The sequence below is a fragment of the Coregonus lavaretus genome (genome assembly GCF_964263955.1).
Source record: "Coregonus lavaretus genome assembly, chromosome: 5".
Lineage (NCBI taxonomy): Eukaryota > Metazoa > Chordata > Actinopteri > Salmoniformes > Salmonidae > Coregonus > Coregonus lavaretus.
In genome coordinates, this window is record NC_139992.1 from 39,183,594 (window position 1) to 39,208,493 (window position 24,900).

The following is a 24,900-nucleotide window of genomic DNA, read 5'->3' on the forward strand; positions in this document are numbered from 1 at the left end:
GTAATGTGTCTCGAGACCAGCAGAGGACAGTATCCCTACATTCAAACTTCAGCACTGTGTAAGGATCCCGCTTTGACTGGCAAGTCCAATAGCGTGCATGAGTTGCACTTGCGTGCATTATATTTAGAGATAACGTAGGTCCCTTCAGATGTATGCTTCTTATGACTTAGTTTATTTCAAAGTATTTACATTGCATAGCAAATAATGACAAGAATATGCCTACCCACCACAACCAACTAAGAAGGGCCCAAAACTGCCCATTAGCCTACGCATGTAGTCTATTGAAATAAGCGCCTGTGGGACAATTCATTCTGCATCTGAAAAACATGAAAACATAGGTACATCCGAGCTCTTTTTTCTCAATTTTATTCACCACCATTATAACTTGAAGATGTATAACCTTATTTATAGGCCTACATCGTCATGATTCATGAGTTCCATGATGGGCAATTGAGACCTCCGCTGACAATTTGGCCCCGCACTTGTGAGAAATATCTGACAACATTTATTGATCAAGTTTGATGATTTTCTGAGTTGGTTGCGGTCTCATGCGGTGAGTAATCAATTGAACCAACGCAACCCCCCCCCCCTCTCTCTCTCTCTCTCTCGCTCTCTCTCCCTCCTCTACACCTCCAATCCGCTCTTCAAATGCGTGCAAGCCAATCAGTGAGCTGAGAGTGCCTCCGCTGGTCTCGCTGTCCTCTTCTACTGCCACTGCCAGTACCAAAACGGTTCTCTTATCAAAGAAAAACACAACCAAAAAACTGCATTCAATCACCGCCTTTTACCATGGGAAGTGCTTGTTTTTCCTGGGACGTTTGTTTGTTTTTCGTCCTCATAAATACTTGTGAGGTGATGGGGAATGTTGGACTCGCAGGTAAGGACCTCTCTTTCTTTCCCTGTCAGTCTTTTATATAATTTTAACACATATTTTTAAGATAGGCTAGTGCTGCCTATTTTTACTGTTAATGTTTTATTGGACTGTTTAAAGCAGTGTATGACAGCGTAGAATAGGTGAAACGTAGTGGGTTTCTTTAATGCATAGGCTAACGTAGATTATATTCATTTTAATTGGAGAGTATTTGTGGACTGAGATAACAGTTGAGATAATATGTTCCTTTGAGAAACACTTGATTGAGGATGGATAATTTGTGCTGGCAAAATTTGAACAGTATGGAAAGGAGAAATAGCTGAACACCAATATTGTACAACAACAGTGAATGAAATATATAAATTTGAAGTCATATCTAGCAATTATAATAGGCTATGAATTGGTGATGTGATATGCGCGCGAAATAACTCAGAGGCTGCAAAAACGTTTACATTTGGCCTTGCGGAGCTGAACCATTTTAACCCATTTTTGACTGACAATAAAATACCCGTTTTTATTGACAATATTACTCTAAACACTATTTAAAGTTGAGTATTTGTTTCGCCCTGTTAAATTGCCCTTTCTGAATGTTAAAAAGGTGAGAAGAGTCTACAAGAAATTAGGTTCATCGACTGATATCTATCTGAATGTTCTACCCGTCGTAGATCAATCTGTGAAGTAGGTCCTGGACTGGTTAATGTGTGGATAAAAATATGACTAGGCATCTTTTCACCCCTCTGCTTGAACGAATCCCTCCTATGAGCTGATACAGAGCATATTTTCCGGATCAGGTGCCTTCGCCGAGGTGTCCATATGGACGTGGGTTGGGAAGGTGGCCTTCACGGTCCCTGGAGGAGTACATTCCAACCTGCTTATCGACTACCTTTCAGCGGATAGTGGCGCGCATTGTCTCCCTCCAACTATGGATGGACGAGAAGTCAATATTGGGACGGCCACTGAAGCCCGGGAGAGGGCTTTGTTTAACTATTAGTCAACGATATTTCATAAACCAGAATATTATTTTTGACCCAGGTCCTTTCAACTTGGCCTGTACTAAATTAAGTTTGCGAATGTTTTAATCGTTTTATGGTGAACCTGCCATAACAGTTTCCTGCCTTACATCTATTCTCAGTCATAAACTCAGTGAGCACTGGCAATTGAACTCCAGGTTTTACAGGCTATATCCCACTGCCTACTCCTATCACTTTATTTTTCATTTCTACTGGCACTCACATGGGAGCAAATAAATCAGTCATCCACTTCATAAAACATATTTATTGTAATTACATTCTATTGTTTATTTATTGCATTTTGTTGAGTTGGGCAGGGGCCAGGCAGCAGGGCTTAACCCTGCAGAGAAATAAACGCTGGGCTTACAGCTCCCAACATGGGCTATTCATGAGGGGCAAGACAGGAGACAGGGTAGCTGCTTCTCAGCTCAAGATACATCACTAGAGAGAGAAAAAGAACAGCATTTTGGATAGATGAAACTTTCTCTCTTACTCTTTTGGTCTCTCTCTCTCTCTCTCTCTCTCTCTCTCCCTCTCTCTCTCTCTCTCTCTCGCTCTCTCTCGCTGTCTGTGTGAATTAGCTGTAATTAGCTGGCTTGAGGCCCCTGGATTCAGCCCCAGATGTGACTAGCCTCTCTAACAATGACTTGATCAATTAGGGTTCCCTATAGTCACTCAGTATTCCAGAGCCATCCACTAAGCCCTGATACACTTGTGTACCTCTCTGCTAATGGTATTTGATTAATATAAATTGTTATTGGTTTTGTCCTCTTTAGTGTTATCCAAGATAACCTACCGGTATCATTTATAGGGTTAAGAAACCTCACCCTCCATCCACTATCTCCCTCCCTGACAGTTTATTGTCTTATACAAGGAGTTTTACATTTTGGACGTTTGCCATCTTCAAGTAAATATTTCCAGCCTGTATATATCTGGACAGAGCTGTATTTGGCCAAGAGGACTGGGCTTTCCCTGAGAGAGCGGGATTAAAACATTTGATTGAGGTTGTACAAAACCCATTCATCCCTCACCAAAATCATCTCTATCTTATATACTTAGTCCTATTGATGAGTCCTTGGAGACCAGTGGTTTACAGTTGTCCGTTGTGTCATTTCTCTAGATGCAGATGAGTGCTCTGAAGCCACGGATGACTGTCACATTGACGCTCTCTGCCAGAATACCCCCAAATCCTTCAACTGCATCTGCAAGCCGGGATACAAGGGAGACGGCAAGCAGTGCGAAGGTGAGTTGAGTTGAGCTCCATTGTCTTATTATGGCTTCAATGTGATATTACTCCCCTCTATATTACTTAATTCACCCCCCTCCTCCCCCCCTCTCCCTCCCGCCACTCCCATCCAAATCATCATCCTCACTCACCCCACACCCCTTCCCTCTCCATACTTCATTTCGCCCGGCCCCTATTGCTCTCTGACAGGCTCTGCAGTAATGGCAGGTTTTACAGCTGTTTCACAGGAACCCCCATTCCTCTCTCCTCCTCTCCCCGCTCCCGACTCCCCCCCCCCCCCCCCCCCGCCGGCTCTCCTAATTAGCTGTGAGGAAGTGGACTGGGGGAAGGTGTGAGGGTGAGAGGGGTCAGCACCTGGCTGTGCGTTCACACCTCCAGTCATTTCTGCCTCAAAGCACACCACAGCTGGAGCTAGAGCTTGCTTGGTGCACAGGACACACTCCCTCCCAACGCTAGCCTGTCTAGCCGTACAAATGCAATCGAAACACATCTACGCACGCACACACACAAACGCCAGTTCAGCTTATAGGCTAGCACCGCAAATAATATTGACACAAAACAATACATCAGTCATATTGGCCACTAGAGCTTATAGTTGCATGTGTTAGCCAGGATAGGAGAGGATAAGAGGATTGTGGGGATGACGTGCCCTTTTCTATAGGGGTTTTTGCTGTCTTTATGTTCAGGCCTTTTCAAGTGTCTCCTGTTTGTTTAAGTATTTGTGTGTATGTCAGTGAGTTATATCCAACACTTTCTCCCGTTTGCTCAGCTGTGTACCAGTGTCCCCCGCCCGAAACACACACACACACACACACACACACACACACACACACACACACACACACACACACACACAGAGAGAGTGAGCAGGTATTATATCTGTGGAACTCACCTGGATATTGCCCATTCAGAGATTCTATACCTCTCATTTGGTCAACCTGGGGAGAACACAATGAGATGAACCTGTGTCATTGTTTGATTAGCTCACTTATCAAATGCCTCAGGCTGTGTGAGTCGGTCTTCCTGCATAGGACTATATAATCACACACCTGGCTTGGAGAGAGGGAGTAAAGGAGATTTACTATTATTTCCACCATTTTGTGTCTGCTGATTCTGTTGAGTCGCATGCAAATCCATATTGGCAGCAATCCGGTCTACTTGATATAGCTCTGTCTCGATTTGTTTTGCCCCAGTCTAATTCTATTGGCAAGTCTCTGTTATTGGACTTAGGCTATGACATTGGAGAGACGTTCTGGAATTGCTAGAAACGCCTGTACTAAAATATGATATTGTACCAGGCAGCGCTGCTACACATTGCATAATCTTCAGTCAGAAACACAATGGTCCTTATCCTAGAACAGATTGAGCTGCCCAGAATAATATATGATATTATGTCCATAGAGAGGAAACTGCAAAAGGTTGAGAGTCTTTTTAGGGAAATGTTCCTCCTACCGTAAAACAGCTGTCTGAGCAGAGGGCCGACCTGTCTGTCTTGTCTGTCTGTCTGTCTGTCTGTCTGTCTGTCTGTCTGTCTGTCTGTCTGTCTGTCTGTCTGTCTGTCTGTCTGTCTGTCTGTCTGTCTGTCTGTCTGTCTGTCTGTCTGTTTTGTCTGTCTGTGTGTATGTCTTGTCTGTCTGTCTATGTGTACAGATTTCTTGTGCTTATGAATTTTTGTTTAACTGAAATTCTAAGAGGGGTGTATTTCATATTTGGATGGGAATATATTTCTCCCTATTGTTGATTGAATTGTTTATGTGTGTGTGTGTGTGTGTGTGTGTGTGTGTGTGTGTGTGTGTGTGTGTGTGTGTGTGTGTGTGTGAGCGAGTGTGTGTGTGTTGTACAGATGGAGAAACTAATGATGTATGCCTATGCCTCAGTATCTGAAATCCAATGCACTTGTGTCCTGTCCTCCTGTCCTTGTGTTCCATACTGAAGCCCCGATTGATACGGCACAATTAACGCCTCGATCACACCGACAGCGTCATTGCATTTTGGTTCACCAGAAGTGCATTCATTTCCAATGGAACGCTGCGTTTCCCTTGCAGCATTGCGTTGCAGAGGCAGTTGCAGTGCGTTCTGTGTGGTGTATATGTTGGATTTATCGAACGTATGCATCAAACTGTATGCGTAGATGGCTTGACAATAATGGTAGCAGAAGGTGCCGGCGTGATCGAGGCGTAAGGTCCAGTAAATGGGTGACAGAATGAAGACAGATGGTGGATGTGAGTTGACCCCTGACCTCTGTGATTAGATAGGGGCTGTGTAATTGGCCAGCTATGTTTCCCATCAGCAGACATTACATTACCCTGGTGGTGCAGAGGAAAGAGAGAGTCATTAGGACAAGCAGAGAGCTGCTCTCTCTCGCTCTCTCCGTCTGCTGTCTCTCTACTTCCTGGAAATGACTATGCTTCAGGATGGACGACTGGGATGCTACACTCTCTCAGAGAGGGACCCAGTAGTTAGCAGCTGATAACTCAACATTCCAGTACAATTTCCAGTAACACTTTACTTAAAGCCGACTTTATTACGTGTTATAAGCATGAACATTTATGTCTTATTATAAGGCCTTTATTGAATGATGTGGAATATTGCAGGTTACCTGTAATTAATCACAAAATAGCATTTTTATTTATAATTCATAAGTGTTCCTATCAGATTATGGTTCTTCTCTCGAAGAACACCCTTTTCTTTTCTCTAAAGCTGCTCCTCAAAATGCTGCTCTCTCTGAAATCTGATCTTGCGTCTATGAATGCCGCTCTCTGTAGATTTTTCCATGGGCTGATATTGCTGTCTCGTTATGGAGAAATGTGAACTTTGGGCCCTGTGCTGTGAAACGAAGGATGACACAATGTGAAAGAGCATAACACGTTGTGTATGATACTTGTTCATATCACTCTGTGTCCTCACAATGCTGGACATAGTGGTTTCAGGCTGCATTAACTGCACATCTCTGATGTTCAGAGTTGTGCTCATCTAGCAAGATGACACTATACATCTAGAGTACCTACAGTATGTGTCTCTACTATTGTTAGTGCTTGGGAGATTTTTTAATTCCCAGGAAACTGCTACAAATGAAAACTGGTTTCAGACAAACCGGTTTCCGAGAATCATTCTTATTATATATTTTGTTACAGGAATTGTATTTATTCATGTACTCAACAAGAACAATGCTTTCAGTGACAGTGTGAAACAAAAGGACTATTACCTTTTCCTGCCTATCAGTTTGGATTAAAATGGGCCCATGCTGTTCTAAGAGTAGGCCTATAACTCAACAGTCACATGGTTCTCTGCTCATCAGTAGCAGCCAGTTGTGGATTTATCTAACGTTCCACAGAGAGGAGTAGACTAAGGTGGTTGCCACGGGGTTGTCAGGGTCTTGTGAAAGGATGTCTATGTTTGCTCAGCATTTGTCACTTACTGACTAATTGATTGGTTTTCATTGGTCTTGTCCCTGTCACTCATCCTCTCCTCTCCTCCTTTTCAAAAACAATTTAGTTTCAGCACTACAGCCTTTGCTTTTCTCTACCCATGTCCTCTATATTCAAACAGTTGGCTACCATTTCCTGGTGATGCTAAAGATACTAACATGCATTGTCACTGGACCTCTAGCTGCGTTTGAGTGGCTGTGTGTGTGTCAGAGCTCAGCTGTGTAGCCATGTGTGTGTGTGGCACCTGTATGCCGGGGTTTGTGTGTTTATGGGCTGTATAGACATGTGCAGCGGCAGCAGCAGTCGATTCAGGCATAGAGACAGACAGAGACCGAGCCATGAGTCTGCTCTCCCAGCAGCAGCAACAATTACCTGACCTGCTTTACAGACAGAGGGAGGGAGGGAGGGAGGGAGAGAGGGAAGGAAGGAAGGAGGGAGGGGGGGAGGGAGGGAAGACAGACAGACAGACAGACAGACAGATCATTGGAAAGACAGATGCATGGATGCAACTGAGAGAAAATAGATGGAGGGTGAAGGAGAGGTAGGTAAGGACACAGAGAAAGAGGGAGGGAGAGGGAGGGAGAGAGAGAGATTTCATGAGATAGAGAGTGAGATATTGCGGGTGGGAGGCGCTGAGGGAGAGGTGGCAGACAATTACTAGGCCATTGTCTGCCCAGTGTCTGCTACTCCGTCACTGCTCAGGAGCTCTCCTCACTGGCTCCCTGCTTCACACTCACACGCACACATGTGGAGGAGCAGGTCAGACTCGGCTCCAGTAGGCAGGGGCTTTATATAGCTATAGCTCTCTAGAACAAAGCCTGAGAGCAGACTCACATATACACTCACAGAGATGATGGAACAAGAGATGAGAGACGAGAGGTGTTATTGCTGCAGTGCCATACAGCTCATATACCCATATGCTGTACATACACAAGCTTCAACACCTGAGACACATACACATTCACCTGCGCAGACGCACATAGGCACACACACACACACACACTTTTTCAATCTTGCTTTTTCAGTCTTGGAACAGGCATCAGAACAGAAATTCACCGCCACAAACCATTGGCCTTAACTGGGCACGAAGCATTGGCTCTCAGCCCTCAGCCCTCTGCTCATATGAATGTTGTTTGTTGGTGTTTGGATGTCAGTAATGGGAACATGTTCTTATTTCTGTCCTGAGGAGCTTTGTACTAGCCTTGGTAATTAACCATGATGCGCTACAGGTTCAGAAATAATATTTGGATTATTTCTGGTTTTGTGCCGTCATTCGACCTCTTGCATAAATACACATGGTTGTTATTTTCAGAGAAGTTGAGGGATAGGTAGCTAGAGAGGTTGCGATATTCTGAGGTTCAGAGAATTCTGTTGAAATCCAGTCTCCTTTACTTTAGTATTGGGTGTTGTGTCCCAAATGGCACCCTATTCCCTATATAGAGCAGTAGTAAACCAAATACGGAATACTGTAGGGTGTCAATTGGGATGGCTGAAGCATCTGACTTATAGTAACCTTACTCAGCAGTTGAGTCAGGTACAATTAACAGCCCCAAAAATTAAAACAACCCCAAGAATTTGAGAAATCTCTGTTTCCGCTCATGGAATTACGCAATCCACATTAGTGAAGTGTCCCAGCTCCACATGCTGTTGCTATTATAATTGGAAATCTCCCTTCACTGAGCTGAGGGCTTTCTCCTGTGGACACACTTCTCTGGACCTGGAGATTGGCAGTAAAACTGAAATATCAAGGGGACAGTAGGGGCATGCTCCCTTCCCTTCCAACCGCTCCCCCTTCTCTCTCCTTCCTCTTCTCTCCCTCTCTCCTCTCTCATCTCTCTCCCCTTCTTCATCCATCTCAAGGTGCATGCACCCCCCCCCCCCCTTTGGGGCACGGGCCGTCAGCGAAGGTGCCTAATTCACTTGATGAGATGTTTTGATCGTCAACATTTCCCTTGTCGCAGTTATGAAACGTGCGCCGCGTGTCCAAGCAGTGGAAGCAGAGAGTAGCCTGGTTCAGAAGCTGTCGGGGCGCCGCTGTCAGATGTCAACAACAGCTCCAGGGCAGGAAGAGAGCACTGCTGGAGGCTAACTAGGCACAGGGCATGTCCATCCTCCCCCCTTGGCCCCAGACCCTAGCCCCAAGCCCCCATGCCCCAGGGCAGGTGTGAGCCCTGGCCCTCCCCCCTCCTGATACCTGCCCTGATCTCTTGCGCTCTCTAACCCTGCTCCCCTATGTAATACCAAGCCTGCCTTGCCTTGCCAGGATGGCCTGATCCAGCCTCACTTCTTACAAGGTGCCAATTAACGACTGGAAGCTTTTCATTTATCCCTTTGCTCTCTCTTACCTAATTTCTCTCTCTCTCTCTCTCTCTCTCTCTCTCTCTCTCTCTCTCTCTCTCTCTCTCTCTCTCTCTCTCTCTCTCTCTCTCTCTCTCTCTCTCTCTCTCTCTCTCTCTCTCTCTCTCTCTCTCTCTCTCTCTCTCTCTCTCTCTCTCTCTCTCTCTCTCTCTCTCTCTCTCTCTCTCTCTCTCTCTCTCTCCTCTCCGCAAAAATCTACATTGTTTCCACGTCATTTCAACCAAAAAATGTAATGTGATGATGTTGAATCAACTTGGGAAAACTGATTGGATTTGAAAAAAGTAATCAACGTAAGGGAATGTAGTATTTTTTCACCCTACTTTTAACCTAAATCCAATGACATGGTGAAATATTTTGTTGATTTCACATTGAATTCACGTTTGTTGACAACTCAACCAAATGTAAATTAAAACTAGAGTGTCTGCTAAATGACTAAATGTAATGTAAATGTAAAACTAGACATTGAACTGATGTTTGTGCGTGGGCTCTCTCTCTCTCTTTCACTCTCTCTCTTTCTCTCTCTCACTCTCACTTTTTCTTTCTCTGCTTTCTCTCTCTCTCTCTCTCTCTCTCTCTCTCTCTCTCTCTCTCTCTCTCTCTCTTGCTTTCTCTCTCTTGCTCTCTTTGTATGCCTCTCTCCTTTTTTGGGCTGTTGTTTGGTGAAGAAAAAGCAGTAGACATTATGCAAGCCATCCTCATGACTAACTGCTCAGTTCTCTCTGCCTTTCACAAACAGGGTTGTTGTGTTCAAATGTGGTTGCTGGAGACACACAGGTCCTACTCAAGGTGTATCTACATGATATTTCTCCTGTCTATACGTCCTCCTCCTCCACGTCTTCTCTCTAGTGCAAAGACTGATGTTCCTCCTATTCCGGTGTATTTCCACACCTCTGCTTTCCGTTGGAGGGTCTCAGGGTGCTACGCAGAGCATGTATAGGGGTGCCTTGGCATCTCTTCTGCTGGTGCGGGGAGAGGTGTTCGTCTAAACACTCCGACAAAACAGTCATTACACAGCAGCCCTCTCATCCCAGCGCTCCCTAATTGGTTTCATATGCCTCTGGGATGATTCACTGATGACTGGGACCAGTTTGTGTACACCAGCCAGGGTCCAGTCTCTGTCTTTAAAGTGCAGAAGGCCATACCGTTCCTTTGTTTGTGTGGGAAAGAGAGTCGAAAACAAACAGTGGATTAGAATGCACTGATGTATGTTAGGCCTGTGTAATTGCCTGCTCTGTAAACATGGCAGGTGCCAGAGCATCTCTAAACGAAAGAATGTCTGTCCCATTTATTTATTTAACTTTTATCTTGATGGGTTTTAACTGACTGGAATACCTCAGGAAAAACGCTTTTAGATTAAAATTTGATTCGATTTCTTCTCTATTTCAAGCAAGATGTGTTGGCGCTGTCTGTTCTTTATTGTAGACCCGTTTCAACTTAGAAGTAGATTAGGCTAAGCTTTTATTTTAGATATACAGGAACATCAAAGTAGCTTTTAACCAAGACACTGTGTGTTCTATCCTGATGACAGTGAGCTGTCTAGAGGGTGAGGGGTCTGTGTGAGCAGACCAACAGTGGAATATTTCAGTGTGTTGGCGTTGTACCGGTGGTGTGCTGTGCAGTGTCCAGGTCTGTGTCCCAAATTGCACCATATTCCCTATATAGTGCACTAAAGGGAAAAGGGTGCTACTTGGGACGCAGCCCAGGACTGGGTTCTGTCCAGTCCACAGGATGTAGGAGGCGGAGAGAGACTAGAGAGACTAGTGCTAAAAGCTGTTTGTGGCTGACAGAACCAGACCCATCATAGCCCACCTCGCAGTTGGCAGAGACAGGACACAGTGTGTGTGTGTGTGTGTGTGTGTGTGTGTGTGTGTGTGTGTGTGTGTGTGTGTGTGTGTGTGTATGCACACGGGTGGGACACATACAGGCTACTGATGTTGTGTGCCAGTGTCTGAGGGGAGAGAAAACATATAGAGGGAGAGAGAGAACGAGAGTGGGAAGAAAGAACAGAGAAAGAAGTGAGATGGAAAGAGTGCAAAAAAGTTACTTTACATGGAGGGGGAGAAGGAGCAAGCAAAGAAACATGAGAAAAGGTGAAAGGGATGAACAGACAGACAGACAGACAGACAGACAGACAGACAGACAGACTGAGGGAGTGAGAGTTGGCGTCTTGGCCAGGTTGGCGAGTGCGAGAGAGACAGAGACAGAGGGAGTAATACAGGAGTTGAACACTAACCAGATACCTGCTCGGGCCCATCCGGAGTTGAGGAGGAGGATCGAAGGAGAGGAGGAGAGGATTTGGGGCTGGGGTCTGGCCCCCGGTCTGCCTCCCCTGGCTTGCTGCGTTCACACGGAGGGGGGACTGTTTGTTTTAGTGGCTCAGTCCGCATGGCAACCACTTGTGAGTGGCTCCTGTGAAAGACTCCTCCGCTGGCTCAGCATGAAGGGGGAACATCGTCAACGAATAAACACGGCAAGACACTCTCCGTATGCCCCTCTGGACTCTGTACCCCTAAACACTCCAATCTTACCCCTAGTATGTATACTATGCACACTCACCATGAGCTGTACCAGTGGACTACCTTTTATCTCCAACCCTGTACCCTGACCTCTACACATAAACATCAGCTGACACTCTCCATATGCCCCTCCCTTTGTACCCCAACACGTATCCCAATTACACTCCATACTGTTCATCTCTAATCCATCTCCTCCATCCTTCCCAATCCCCTACCATCCATTCTACCTCTCCACCTTCCTCTCTTTCCATCCATTTGTACAGTAGCTGCAGTAATTCCTCTTCGCCCTTCTCATTGGTCTTCTATGACTCTCTGTTTCAGACATGGACGAGTGTGAGAATGACTACAACGGAGGCTGTGTCCACGAGTGTATCAACATCCCAGGCAACTACAGGTGCACCTGCTACGACGGATTCATGTTGGCCCACGACGGACACAACTGTCTGGGTGAGTGTACAGTCCTCCTAACCCCATTTTAAACTCATAGTACAACCTATCCAAGTCTGTCATTTATGTTTGTATGAGACTGTGTTATCTTTGGATCTTTCCCTTCCGGTGTGTGTTCTTATTCTGCTCTGTCTTTATCTGCATTTGTGTGAGTGTGTGAGTGAGTGCACACGTGTGTGTGTGCGTCTGTGTGTGCATGCATACCTGTGTGTATGTATGTGTGTGTGTCTGTGTGTGTGTGTGTGCATGTACTGTACACTCCATCTGCTATGCGGTTTGTCTGTCTGGCTCTCAGCTCCCTTCCTTCTGCATCGTTTGGAGGGCTTCCATTATTTTAGCTGTTTTCTCTTCATTTCATTATCTGGGTTTCGTTTGGGAGGGCGCTCAGGGTTGAAGAGTTCTTCTCTCCATCAGTTAGAGATGTCCTACAGATACCCGTCTGGTGTGTCTGACAGATCCAGTCCATTAGTCCTAGCCTTCTCTTATTGACTTAGTGTCAGGCAGACATATGTTTTTCTGCTCTTCTGCAACATGCCAGTTCTGCTTGGATGTGCTTAAACACATTTCATCTTTTCATTCCCTGCCCGCTGATTGACGCAAGCAAAATCAAAATATGTTGTTTGGATGCCCTGGCCCGCAACCCAAACATCTTTGGTGGGACATGTTTTGGCATTTGTAAGTATTATGTCTGATTCTGTGAAGCCAGGGAGGGTGGAGGAGGAGGGGAGAGAGGAACATGCCATTAGGTGTAGTGAGGAATGGCTGAGTTAGGTTCTCCTGGGGAGGTTTCAGGAGTATGTTGTTACAGTGTGAGTCTCACGTGATTCATTTACATTTAACTGTATGACCGCTGATTGACTCTGACTGAGAGATGAGTCCTGGATCGTGTTCAGTAGGCATGGAATGGAAAAACTATTGGAAACGGAACAAATAGGTTGTTATCAATAAAACGTCATAAAAAGGTACAGAGTGTTCGATTTGCCAAGGAGACCCCAGCTCCACTAAAGGGATTGTTAAATAAATGTTAACTATTTGGTTGTAATATCAACAACCCCTCTTGAAGAGCATAGCAGAAAATTTCTGATTATTCCATGCGCACATTTAGCTCTATCGTTAGAGTTTTACAGCAAGTAACTGCATGCTTTTCATGATCAGTAAACATCAATTGATCATGAAATTTCACGATATCTCTCAATATTGGCCGCCATTAATTGGATATTTGAGTGATATAAAACAAAAGTGAACTATACCTGATAAGTGTGAGAGGTTTAGGTTAATTTCCCATCCTTTGTGGGCTCCGCCTGTCAAGCAGCAGAAAGGCGCATTTGCCGATGTACTGTTAGCTGATAATGTTTACTTTGCAAGTAACCGGTAGAAACGTTGTACAGTTGGCTAAACATAGACCTAATTTACTTTTTTCTCCAACCAATGTAGGCCTACCTAGCGAAGTTAGCTAACCTTATCCCCTTTTCTCCAACCAATGTAGGCCTACCTAGCGAAGTTAGCTAACCTTATCCCCTTTTCTCCAACCAATGTAGGCCTACCTAGCGAAGTTAGCTAACCTTATCCCCTTTTCTCCAACCAATGTAGGCCTACCTAGCGAAGTTAGCTAACCTTATCCCCTTTTCTCCAACCAATGTAGGCCTACCTAGCGAAGTTAGCTAACCTTATCCCCTTTTCTCCAACCAATGTAGGCCTACCTAGCGAAGTTAGCTAACCTTATCCCCTTTTCAACATTGTTTTTAAGAGTGTTTAATCACGATTGCTGCTGACAAACATGATAGGCTACAGTGATTGATGGACCACATCAAATTGGCTAACTAGCTAATAGCAGATCACGTCAATATTGCCTGTTACCAAACTAACTTTCAGGGGATAAACTAGATGGCTATTTTGCTTGCCGTCTAAGTGGTGATGAAAGTAGTCCGACAGACAACTTTACCAGGACGATGACTTGCCGATGTTAGGCTCTTTCCAAAAGTCTAATCTCTGATGATGCAAGCTAAATGACATGTTTGCTTAGCTAGCTAGCCAGCTACATGCCAAATGGATAGGCTACGGCCACCCTCATGATCAACTGATGTTTACAGATCATGAAAAGCATGCAGTTACTTGCTGTATATCTCTGATGATAGAGCTAAATGTGAAATAATCAGAAATGTTTAGTTCTGACTATGCTCTTCAAGAGGTGATGATATTAAAACAAACCGTTATAACATTTATTTAACAATCCCGTGAAAACAGCACGCAGTTGTCAATGGTTTTAGCAGAGCTGGGGGTCTCCTTGCCCCCCAGCAGGCAAATCGAACGCTCTGCACAGTATTGTGACGTTTTATTGATAACGACCTATAGAATGTGTGTTCTTATTGGACAAATTCAGGCAACCTTCTCTCCTGTGTAGGGCCTAATGAACATACACACGCATTAGTATTTGTACATGGTCCTCTCTGGTCTAGTCTGAGTTTGGCCTCACTGACTCTGATCTTGGATACAAACAGACCTGTCCTCTTTCAGTTTGCTTGCCCAGATGCTGATGAATCTTCAGTGATGATGAGCTTTTCTTTTCCCACCCCAAGTTCCCCTGCAACGCCCCCCTACCCCAACCCCCCAATGCCGTAAACATAAACAAACCTGTTTTCAGCAAGTCAGAGAGGACAGAGGTCACCAGAGAAGGGCACTCCAATTCCCCCTAACCCTAACCCTGTCTCACCCTCTGATAGGACCAGGATAACACTGGAGTCTCGACAGCAATGTCATTTTAAAATTTTTATACATTTACATTTTTTGTCATTTAGCAGACGCTCTTATCCAGAGCGACTTACAGTTAATGAGTGCATACATTTTTCATACTTTTTTCATACTGGCCCCCCGTGGGAATCGAACCCACAACCCTGGCGTTGCAAGCGCCTTGCTCTACCAACTGAGCTACAGGAGGCCCCAATTGTATTATTTCTAACACTTAAAAATGTCACTTTAATGTTACCCCTGTTGTTATTCTATTGACTTCCCAGAATTCAACTTGGCATGTCAAATGTTTATGTTACTGGTTGCAAATGGACAAAGGAAGGAAAAATGTCAGAGAGAAAATTAATAACCTAGGCTACCCTCTTATTTATTGACAAGGTTCAAGGATGAAATTCCATACTCGAAATCTGTCCGTTTTTATGTTTAGCAAGGAGGGTTAGGGACACGGGAGTTGCTCGAAATCTGTTTAATAGCTAGCTAGTGTTTTTGTTTTTGTTTTTCTAATTCGGCGTGCCTGTCTGTCTGTCTGTCTGCCTGTGTATGTGTTTTAAGTGTCTGCAGCTGTTGTGTTGTCAGTGGCTGGTTGCAGAAGACTCGCTGGATTGTGTGTGTTGTGGTGAACTAAAGAAAATGAACACGAAGGAGAGAGATTTACTGCATGTGTTTGTGGCCACTTGGAAAGAATCAATGGGCCACATGCTGGCTATGTGTCAGCAGACCTGGGTTCAAATACTATTCAAAGTCTTTTAAATACTTTCACTGTTTGTTCTAGTCTGCCTGAAGTGGCAGATGGATGAGGTTTGCACTTTGGCGACTATTCTATTGATTCCATTGTGCCCGGCAAGATCAATCAAGCCCAGCTAAAGGATTTTAAATTAAATCATGTACTATTCGAACCCAGGTCTGTGTGTCAGAGTGGTTATAGAGAGTTCTCTAGTTGTCACCCTGCCCCTCCACGGCTGAGTGGAGGAAATTGGCCACATCTGTTAAAAAGTAATTAGCCAGACTATGCTGATAAGATATAGCTTTAATAAACAGTCACTAATTAGCTGTGAATGGAGAGTTCAATGGGAGGGATCGGAAAGCAGTCAAGAGAGAAATCCCAAACTTTTGATCAGACATTTCCCACTGGACACCCACTGGTTGAATCAACGTTATTTCCACGTCATTTCAACAAAATTACGTTGAACCAATGTGGAATAGACGTTGAATTGACATCTGTGCCCAGAGGGTTATGATGACACTTAATCACCATCAGACATTTATGATGCAATTTAACCATGATCAGTCATTTAAATAATTAGGACAATGACAAGTGCTTTAGTATCTTTTATTTCATATTCATTTCTAATCCTGGTTAGACTTGATTCCGCTGTGTGTTACTGCCAATCCATACCTAATTCTCTCTCTCTTTATCTCTTTCTCTCTTTCGCTCTCTCTCTCTCTCTCCTCCACCTCCTCCTCCTCTCCCTCTGTATTCTCTTGGTTCTCTTGGCGGTGGATGTGAATTGGAGGCTGTCCAAGCCATTCCCCCGTAGGCGATGGACTTGCTCTCTATTTGACATCTTTATTGCGGAATGTCTCAAATACAACACAGAATGATGAAGAGGATGAGAACACAGGCAGGACCGCCGAGGGCCAGCGCACACCGCTCCGAGTCCTCTGCTGCTTCCAGGAGCTCCCTCGCTTTCTCTCTCTCTCTCTCTCTCTCTCTCTCTCTCTCTCTCTCTCTCTCTCTCTCTCTCTCTCTCTCTCTCTCTCTCTCTATCCCACCGTTCTTCTCTTCCCCGTCTGTCTCTGTCTGTCTCTCTGTCTGTCTGTCTTTGTCCTCTCTTCTTCACCTCTTTTCTCCTTTCCTTTTCTTTTCTTTCCCTCGCTCACTCTGTCATCGGTCATTCTAGTTCTCCGTGACAGAGCAGTGAGGTGGTGGATCACTCATCATCAGTCAGACCCATTAGGTGTGGCTCAGGGAAAGGCATCACTTCTCCACAACTGATTGCCCAATCCCCATTATTTTTGTGAAGTGCATTCATTCAGGAAGATTCTATTAGCAGCTCTTCAGCACTTCACGTTTTCTCTGAGATCATCTGTTAGCTTATTTTTATGCTGAGGCGCGCCTGATTTGACACATAATTAATAGAGCTAAGGTCACTGTTTCCTTAAAAATTGAATTTAGTGAAAACATCACACTCATCGGAGGTTATGACCTTGCTTTGTCATAGGCTCACAGCTTCCCAGCCAATCCAGCACTCCCGTACTCCCTGCGTTGCCATGTGTTGCCATGACGTGGTATGAGGCAGACAGCAGCTCAGTAACAAATGTCACAGGAGTATTAGAGGAGCAGATCAGAGCATCATAGCTACCAATATATCTGATGGATGGATCTGGAACAGTCAGGGTGGAGGGCGAGAAAAGGGGATGGGGTCATTGGGGGCGGGCTCTGTGTGTGAAGACTTTGAGGGTACAGTTGCGGGCACTAAAAAGCTTGCGCTCTAGCGTCTAGTAGTGATAGTTTGCCACAAAAACCTGTACTGCTGTAACTATTTTGTGCCCACAACTGTATTTGGTTGGGTAGAGGTTTGGGGTGATAATCAGGATATTCTGAAGAGTTACGAAAGCTGACGTAGAGGTAGTGGTATGCGTGTACAGACTACCTGTATATGGGCATCTGTATCAGGGTTTAGGGTAGTTAAATGTGGGTAGTTATATCATAGGGTTGTACAGTTTGGCTGTATTTCATAGGGTGAGGGGTGGTGGGGTGGTAGAGGTACAGTAGAGGGGGTCCAGGATGTTTATTTGAGGTAGAGAGGCTCAGGGAGGTAAAGTTGGGGTCTGATGAGTATTAGTTGGGATCTATATTTGCAGCGTGAAGATATACAGTGTAAACTGTAAGAGTAATGAGCATTGAGTTCCTGCGTATTGACTCATGGATATTTTAACATCACCACCTTTCATGTTTACCCTCATCACTAACTCTCTGAGATACAGGTAACTGCCAAAATAATGGAAACACAAAGTATATTGAAAGCAGGTGCTTCCACACAGGTGTGGTTCCTGAGTTAATTAAGCAATTAACATCCTATCATGCTTAATTAGAGTCATGAATAAATATGCTGGGCAGGCCATTATTTTGGCTACCAGGGCACGAGTGGTCACTGGATGGTTTGATGAGCATTAAAACGATGTAAACCATATCCCATGGCCGTCTCAGTCACCAGATCTCAACCCAATTGAACACTGGATTCTGGAGCGGCGCCTGAGACAGCGTTTTCCATCACCATCAACAAAACACCAAATGATGGAATTTCTTGTGGAGGAATGGTGCCACATCCCTCCAATAGAGTTCCAGACACTTGTAGAATCTATGCCAAGGTGCATTGAAGCTGTTATGGCTTGTGGTGGCCCAATGCCCTATTAAGACACTTTATGTTGGTGTTTACTTTACTTTGGCAGTTACCTGTACACAAATAGGATAATGTGTGACGCATAGGCATGATATAGGAATAACTATATCATGGCTATGCGTAACTGACACACATAGTCAACCCACAGTTTGCTGGGCCAAGCCATGGTTTCCTAATTACTGTATATGGACATCTATCATCTACCAATGACAATCTGTCCACTTCAATGGTAGGACTCATTAGTAACAACATTAGAGTTTCTTATAATGTCTATCCCAGTCCTAAGTACCCTCTCACTCAATGACATGTGAATGTATGGTTAGTCTAGGAACAACGGCAGACAGCAAACACAGTCACAGACAAGCCGCATCTCTAGGGACTTGTCAGTTGTCACAGCCTTACACATACGGCAGCATGGGTTGAATTAGCTGGGATTATGGGTTGGATGTTGGAGGTGCTGTAAATGAAAGTCTCATGTATTCCGTGACTGACTAGTGAGAATATAGGGTCTGTCTGTCTGGTTACTGTAACCGCCTGCCTCCTGTATTCTGACTCATTAATCACTGCTGTAAACAAGATGTCAGGACAGAGCTCCAACAACGTTTCCCCCTAGGTTTGTACTCAGACGGGTCGCAAAGGCCCCTAAAGTGACTGTTAGGCGGCGGCTGACACCAAGATATTCAATTGAAGCCAATTTGATCTGATTTGTTATATCTTGGGGGCTATAATCATAGACAGAAATGGTTATAGATTGTTAACACAGCCTTGTTACTTCCCAGTCCCTGTATCTATGTACTCTAAGGTGTGTTATGTCTTGTCCACAGCCTGGCCACTCGTCAGTGAGGCTGCTGTACAACCAGGTCCAGTGGTCTGGGTCAGGGAGTTGGACTGGGGATCAGAGATCACTGGTGGTACACTGGTGGGATCCTTCACTGTTAGGGTGTATTGCTGTTCCACTGCCCTGAAGGCCGTTAACCCCAGAAAATAACACAGTTTTTCTCCACACAACTACTTCTTCTTTTATTTGTATTTTTTCTCTTGTTCATCCCGTCTGACACAAACAAACTAACAACACAACATTGTGGCTTCTAGTAGACTGAAGGAACGATAGATAAACAGAAACGTCAAGACCTGCTGCTTTGAAATTAAGGGACAAGAGGGGAGAAACAGGAGGGAAGACAAAAATGTAGAGAGAGGAAGAGAGAGAGAGAGAGAGAGAGAGCGAGAGAGCGAGCATGAAAGAGAGAACAGTCTGTCTTAACCAAACGTGTGTAGGAAGTTTCCTAGGGTCCCATATGTGTTGTGTCAACAAGTTTAGGGCACTAATAGATTTATGATTGCATAATTGCACTGCACTCTGATTAAAGGCCAGTCCTGTTCAGTTCCTCTTCAACCTTTTTGATTTAGACTTGTATTTATTTTGTTTTGGCCGTGGACACAGCTGGGCCCAATATGTTGATCATTTGGTGCCTTGCTATGAACGTCTGTAGGGCTCAGACAAGTTTATTTTCTTTCTGACGCGTCCTTTTCACTCCTACGCAAGGTCTTAGCTCAGAGTGCCTTGGCTTCACAGCGGGACAGGCTCTGACTGCAAACTCATAGAATGTTGAAACTCTGACATGACAACACAGACAGATCGGGGGAAGGAAAGGGGGGAGACGTGGAGAGAGGAGAAGTGGAGGAATAGAGTGGGGGTTAGCCAACAGGCTATTGCTAACATCTCTCTAGAGAATGACTGGATGAAACATGGAGGCACAGGGAAGGGTGATCTCCACTTAAAGTCTATGGTTTTATTTATTTCCCCTTGTCACACTTTCTCTTCTCTCCCCTCTTCCCTCCTCTCCTCTCTCTCTGCCCTTTATCTTTCTTACTCCTCTCGTCACCTCCAGGACGGGAAATTAATATTTTGGTCCACTAGCCACTGTGGCAGGTAGATAAAAAAAATATTGAAACCACTCAGATTTTTTACAAGCCCAAATATTTTTGTTACATAATTAGATGAAGAAATCACACAAAAACGAATTATGTATTACTAGTAAGAAGTCATGGGGTATATTGCTTAATTTCATTACATTTTTGTGACCTGTGGCTTTTAACCAATGTATTTAGATCCAATAATAAAAACAAATAAACAGTTCTACAACAGAACATCAAGAATCAACAAAGTGCCTGCCCTGCCACAAAATGCGGAGTGATCCGGCTTATTTATTATTATAGTTCAGGGCTCCATGCTGACATTTTTTACAAGGAGTACATGATGTGCGCCTAAGTAGAAATGTAGAAGCACATACATCTATGAGAACAATGACTAAAAGTTCATGAATAAACATTTTTGGGAGTGATGCTCAATCAAGCACAATCATTAGGCGAAACAGAAATAGTTCAGCTGGCCCTTTAAGGGATGGGCCATTACCATGGTAACTTGGGCACTGGCTTGTCTGTGATGAAAGAAATCTCAGACTGCTATGTCTTCCTAGCAGCAGACAGTTGCAGCAAACTCAAACTAACATTGAAAAAGAATCTTGGAAACATGTGAACAAAACAATGTAACTGGCCAAGAAACACGAGGACAAAGTCACACTTTAGTAGCCTTTCTTGTCAATTCGACCAACTTCTACATGTGGGTTTTGGATTTAAAAAACAAAAGTTCCCAAATGCTCTGTGTGACCATCCGCCAACGTGGCTGGTGAAATATACATTCTTACCCGCCAATGACAAAATCTACTCACATTTGACAGGTGGCAGGTGTTAATTTCCAACCCTGGTCACCTCCCTTCTTCTACCCTTCCCTCCTCCTCTCCACTCCTCACCCCATCATCCTTCTCACCCTTTGAATCAAGCACATCCTCATCGCGTCCAAATAAAAGTTTACAGAAGCAAAACAAAGGCACTCTAGTTTAAACTTGCAGAGCGCCTTGCCAGTGTTTATGTTTAAATGTTGGCAAAGATCAATTAAATGTGGAGATGATCAACAGCCCTCTCTCTCTCTCTCTCTCTCTCTCTCTCTCTCTCTCTCTCTCTCTCTTTGTATTACTCTAAAGTAAAAGCCTCTGTCATATTGATGTAATCTGTTTAGTTTTGTCTATAGGGACGAAGGGAGATGAGATTGAACTTTCAACTTCTATAGGGATCTTCTAAGAGATCTGCTCCAGATTGTAGTGCATGCCTTGTGGTGCAGTTGGCTCTAGAAGGTTGTATAGTTTGGCTCAGGACAGTGGTGAGGTCATGGGGTATATTGTAGAGAAATGTATATTGGATGTTAGGTGGTGGATTGTGTTGCCTTGTGGGAGGTGGAAGCTGCAGAGGACATCTGCTTGGTAGAGCTCTGAACAGATGTTGTTTCACCCTGCAGCCTCGCTGTGACATGCTCTCTATAGTCATGCTTGAGAGAACTGCTCAGTTAAACACAGTATATTATTCTAAATCAGCCATGTTAGATCCTCCCTTACGTATGAATCTATCACGTTCTATGAAACAGCTTTCCTCTTTATTTGTCATTTTCCTGTCAGTCCCACTGCTCCCTCTCTCCTAATCAGCTGGGACCAGAGGACGTGGGACTGGAACAGGGTTGGAGGAGTTGAAGGCTTTGGCTGAAATCATTGAGCAGTTGAAACACTGGCACCGCTGGTTTTGTTCCATGTTTTAGAGGGCCCTTATAATATAATATGCCTTTTAGCAGACGCTTTTATCCAAAGCAACTTACAGTCATGTGTCATACATTTTTACGTATGGGTGGTCCCGGGGATCGAACCCACTACCCTGGCGTTACAAGCGCCATCCTCTACCAATTGAGCTACAGAGGACCCTTGGAGCCGCCCTCTGCTCTCCTTGGACTGTAAAGCCTTTTGAGACACTCAGATACATTGGGAGGTGAATACAGCAATAGAGGGAAGAGGGGAGAGGAGAGGAGAGGGACGAGAAGAGAGAGGAGGAGAAAGAGGAGAGGGGAGGGAAGCCAAGAGAGGGGAGAGATGGGGTAGGGAGGGAAGAGGATACTAAGCTGTACAGTACCTAACAATAAAACACTATATTTAAAGCTTTATTAGACACCTAAACAATATATACAGTAGGCCTATATTTCTGTCAGACAGGCACAAAGGCATGCATACAGATCAAGGTTCACTGCCTTACACTGGAACATGATGTGTTCATAGACAAAACACACACCACACAAGACCCTTCTCCTCCTCTCCCCTCTCGCTCCCTGTGTTTGCATGACAGTAAACTCTTTCCTCTCCCCCTAACGGTTAACAAGGCCTGAAAGCCTCAGTCCTCTCCACGGGGACTTAACAAGCCGACCGCCTAAATGCTCCGACGAGAGAGAATGTCGCCAGGTAAAGCCAGAACTCAAATAAAAGCCGACTGTAACCCACATGGAGATATGTCCGGAACTCAGACAGGGGCCCCAGACAGAGAGAAAGAGAGAGAGAAAGAGAGAGGAAGAGACAGAGGGAGGGAGAGACAGGGAGAGAGGACAAGAGAGACACAGAGAGAGAAAAGTGAATAGGAGACCATAAAGTCCTCTACTTAAGGAAGAGGTAGAGAGGATGGCAGTGTGACACAGAATCACAGGTCTGGTCTGGGTGTATTAAGCCTGGGCTGACCTGGCTGTCAGCGGACTTAGTCTCAGACCGGACGTTAGGAGCACCAGATCCACTGCTCCAACATTATGTGTTCTACAGAGGGCCAGTAGTGGTAATCGTAAAGCCCTTTACAGTCTGGCATGAAGACCATCCTAAATGCCACTCAGAGCTGTAAAGCTCTCTGACTAACTCAGGGCCATCAAAATATATACAACCTCTGTCTCCACAGACAGACAGACAGACTGGCCGTGGTACACACAGACAGCAAGCTCACTTGATCTCCTTGACAAACAGGCCCTGATCACCCCTGACCACTCATGATTTGGGGCAGGAGTTTTACATGACCCCATGACCTGACCAGGACAGGAATTTTACATGACCATGTGACATGACCAGGACAAAGGAAGGACCTTAGTTCTGATGAGCATGGGGTTGAGGACGCTGAGGAGGCCATGTGTCATGTCCAAAGCCAGGCTGTCAGACAGACAGACATAGACAGGTAAAACTGTGCAGTCAGTCCAGTACTGTATGTCCCCCTCCCTGGCACCAGGAGCAGTGTAGTGCAGTGTAGTGCACTGTAGCTCCCTGGACTGGAGTTATGAATTTATTTTGAGGCCCTTTCACCCTGATCTTGGTTGTTTATGAGTGGGTGAGACAGACAGACGGCCGGGCCGGGTGGTTGCTTCACCTCAGATCCTCAGATCACAGAGAGAGCAGACAGACCTGATGAGACTAGATGAGATTAGAGAGAGAGACAGAGTCTCCTGGCTCCACACTGCCTTAGCGCTTAGCACTGTCTGCCCAACCAGAGCCTTCTCCTCTCATTTCCTCCCTGTAAAGACCTGCACTCTAATCACAAGGGGAAATGGTTACACTGCTCCTCTTTCATTTCACTTAGCGGTTTGTGATGGATGACGGATGGAGCCAATTACTGTCCTCCACTACCTCCGAGTGCCTAGGTTAAATACACTTGGGCCAGTTGTTGCATTGGAGTATGGGGAAGAGTTTTGGTCTATGTCTGAAATGGCACCCTATTCCCTGGTCAAAAGTAGTGCACTATGTAGGAAATAGGGTGCCATTTCCGACACAGCTTGGTATTTAGACTACCTGTCAGATGTGTGTGTTGGAGGATGCTTAGAAAACCTTGATAGGTGGTGAGTGGGTGTTTGTATGGAGGATGGAACAGAGGCTGTGGTCAGACAGACGGTGTTGTTCTGAACTCTGTGTCCTCTTCTCCGTCTCCTGAGTGGCGCAGTGGTCTAAGGCACTGCATCGCAGTGCTAACTGTGCCACTAGAGATCCTGGTTCGAATCCAGGCTCTGTCGCAGCCGGCCGCGACCGGGAGACTCATGGGCGGCGCACAATTGGCCCAGCGTCGTCCAGGGTAGGGGAGGGAATGGCCGGCAGGGATGTAGCTCAGTTGATAGAGCATGGCGTTTGCAATGCCAGGGTTGTGGGTTCGATTCCCACGGGGGGCCAGTATACAAAAATATGTATTCACTAACTGTAAGTCGCTCTGGATAAGAGCGTCTGCTAAATGACTAAAAAATAAAAATAAAAAAAAAAATAAAAAATCATCAGTGTGCGTGTGTCTGTGCCACCTCTAAACACACAAACACATCAGAACAACCACCAGACTAAACACAACACGCACTGCCTTGTGCTTAATCACGGACCAGTTAACACACACATGCAGGCACACTGTTGTGCTCTCTCTCTCTCTCTCTCTCTCTCTCTCTCTCTCTCTCTCTCTCTCTCTCCATTTCTGTCTGTTAGTCTACAGTAGCAGCTCAGCCATGTTTGATTCCTGTTAATCTCAGTGGAGGGTGTTATAGGTTTCCAGTTAACTAACACTCCCTCTAAATGCCCCACTGGTGATTTACTGGGCTTTCAACAGCACAGCAGGGCTCCATTAACACACACGCACACGCACGCACGCACACACAAACACACACACACACACACACTCTCTCTCTCTCTCTCTCTCTCTCTCTCACTCTCATATTCAATACCTTTGACTCAGTCTTACTGTACCAGGCAGAGGCTGGGCCCCCAGTAAAAAGAGCCCTGCTCAGCTCAGCTCTGTCCTGTCTGGGTAGTGTGAGTCCACAGGGTTACATTCCTGCCTCTGGTGTCATCCCCACATCTCCTCACCCTCACCAGACTTCAATAGGCCTTCAGAAAGAAGAAAGAGAAGGAAAATCCTTCCTCTCGGCTGCAAATTCAACCAACACAGACACACATAACTGCCTGGTCTACGACTGAGACGCTTGGGGTTTGTTTGTCAAGCCA

The 24,900-nt window shown here is 45.1% G+C and overlaps 1 protein-coding gene across 1 annotated transcript in view; it reads left to right on the forward strand.

The window, feature by feature from the left end:
* The first annotated feature begins 716 nt into the window (after positions 1-716).
* The window catches only part of scube1 (signal peptide, CUB domain, EGF-like 1), an 87,437-nt gene continuing 63,253 nt past the window's right edge, over positions 717-24,900 (forward strand). Inside the window, exons 1-3 of the mRNA XM_084161125.1 lie at positions 717-877; positions 3,002-3,124; positions 11,751-11,876. Of these exons, the coding sequence (XP_084017251.1) occupies positions 790-877; positions 3,002-3,124; positions 11,751-11,876 (337 nt within the window). The 5' untranslated portion in view covers positions 717-789. The remainder of the gene's footprint in view (positions 878-3,001; positions 3,125-11,750; positions 11,877-24,900) is intronic.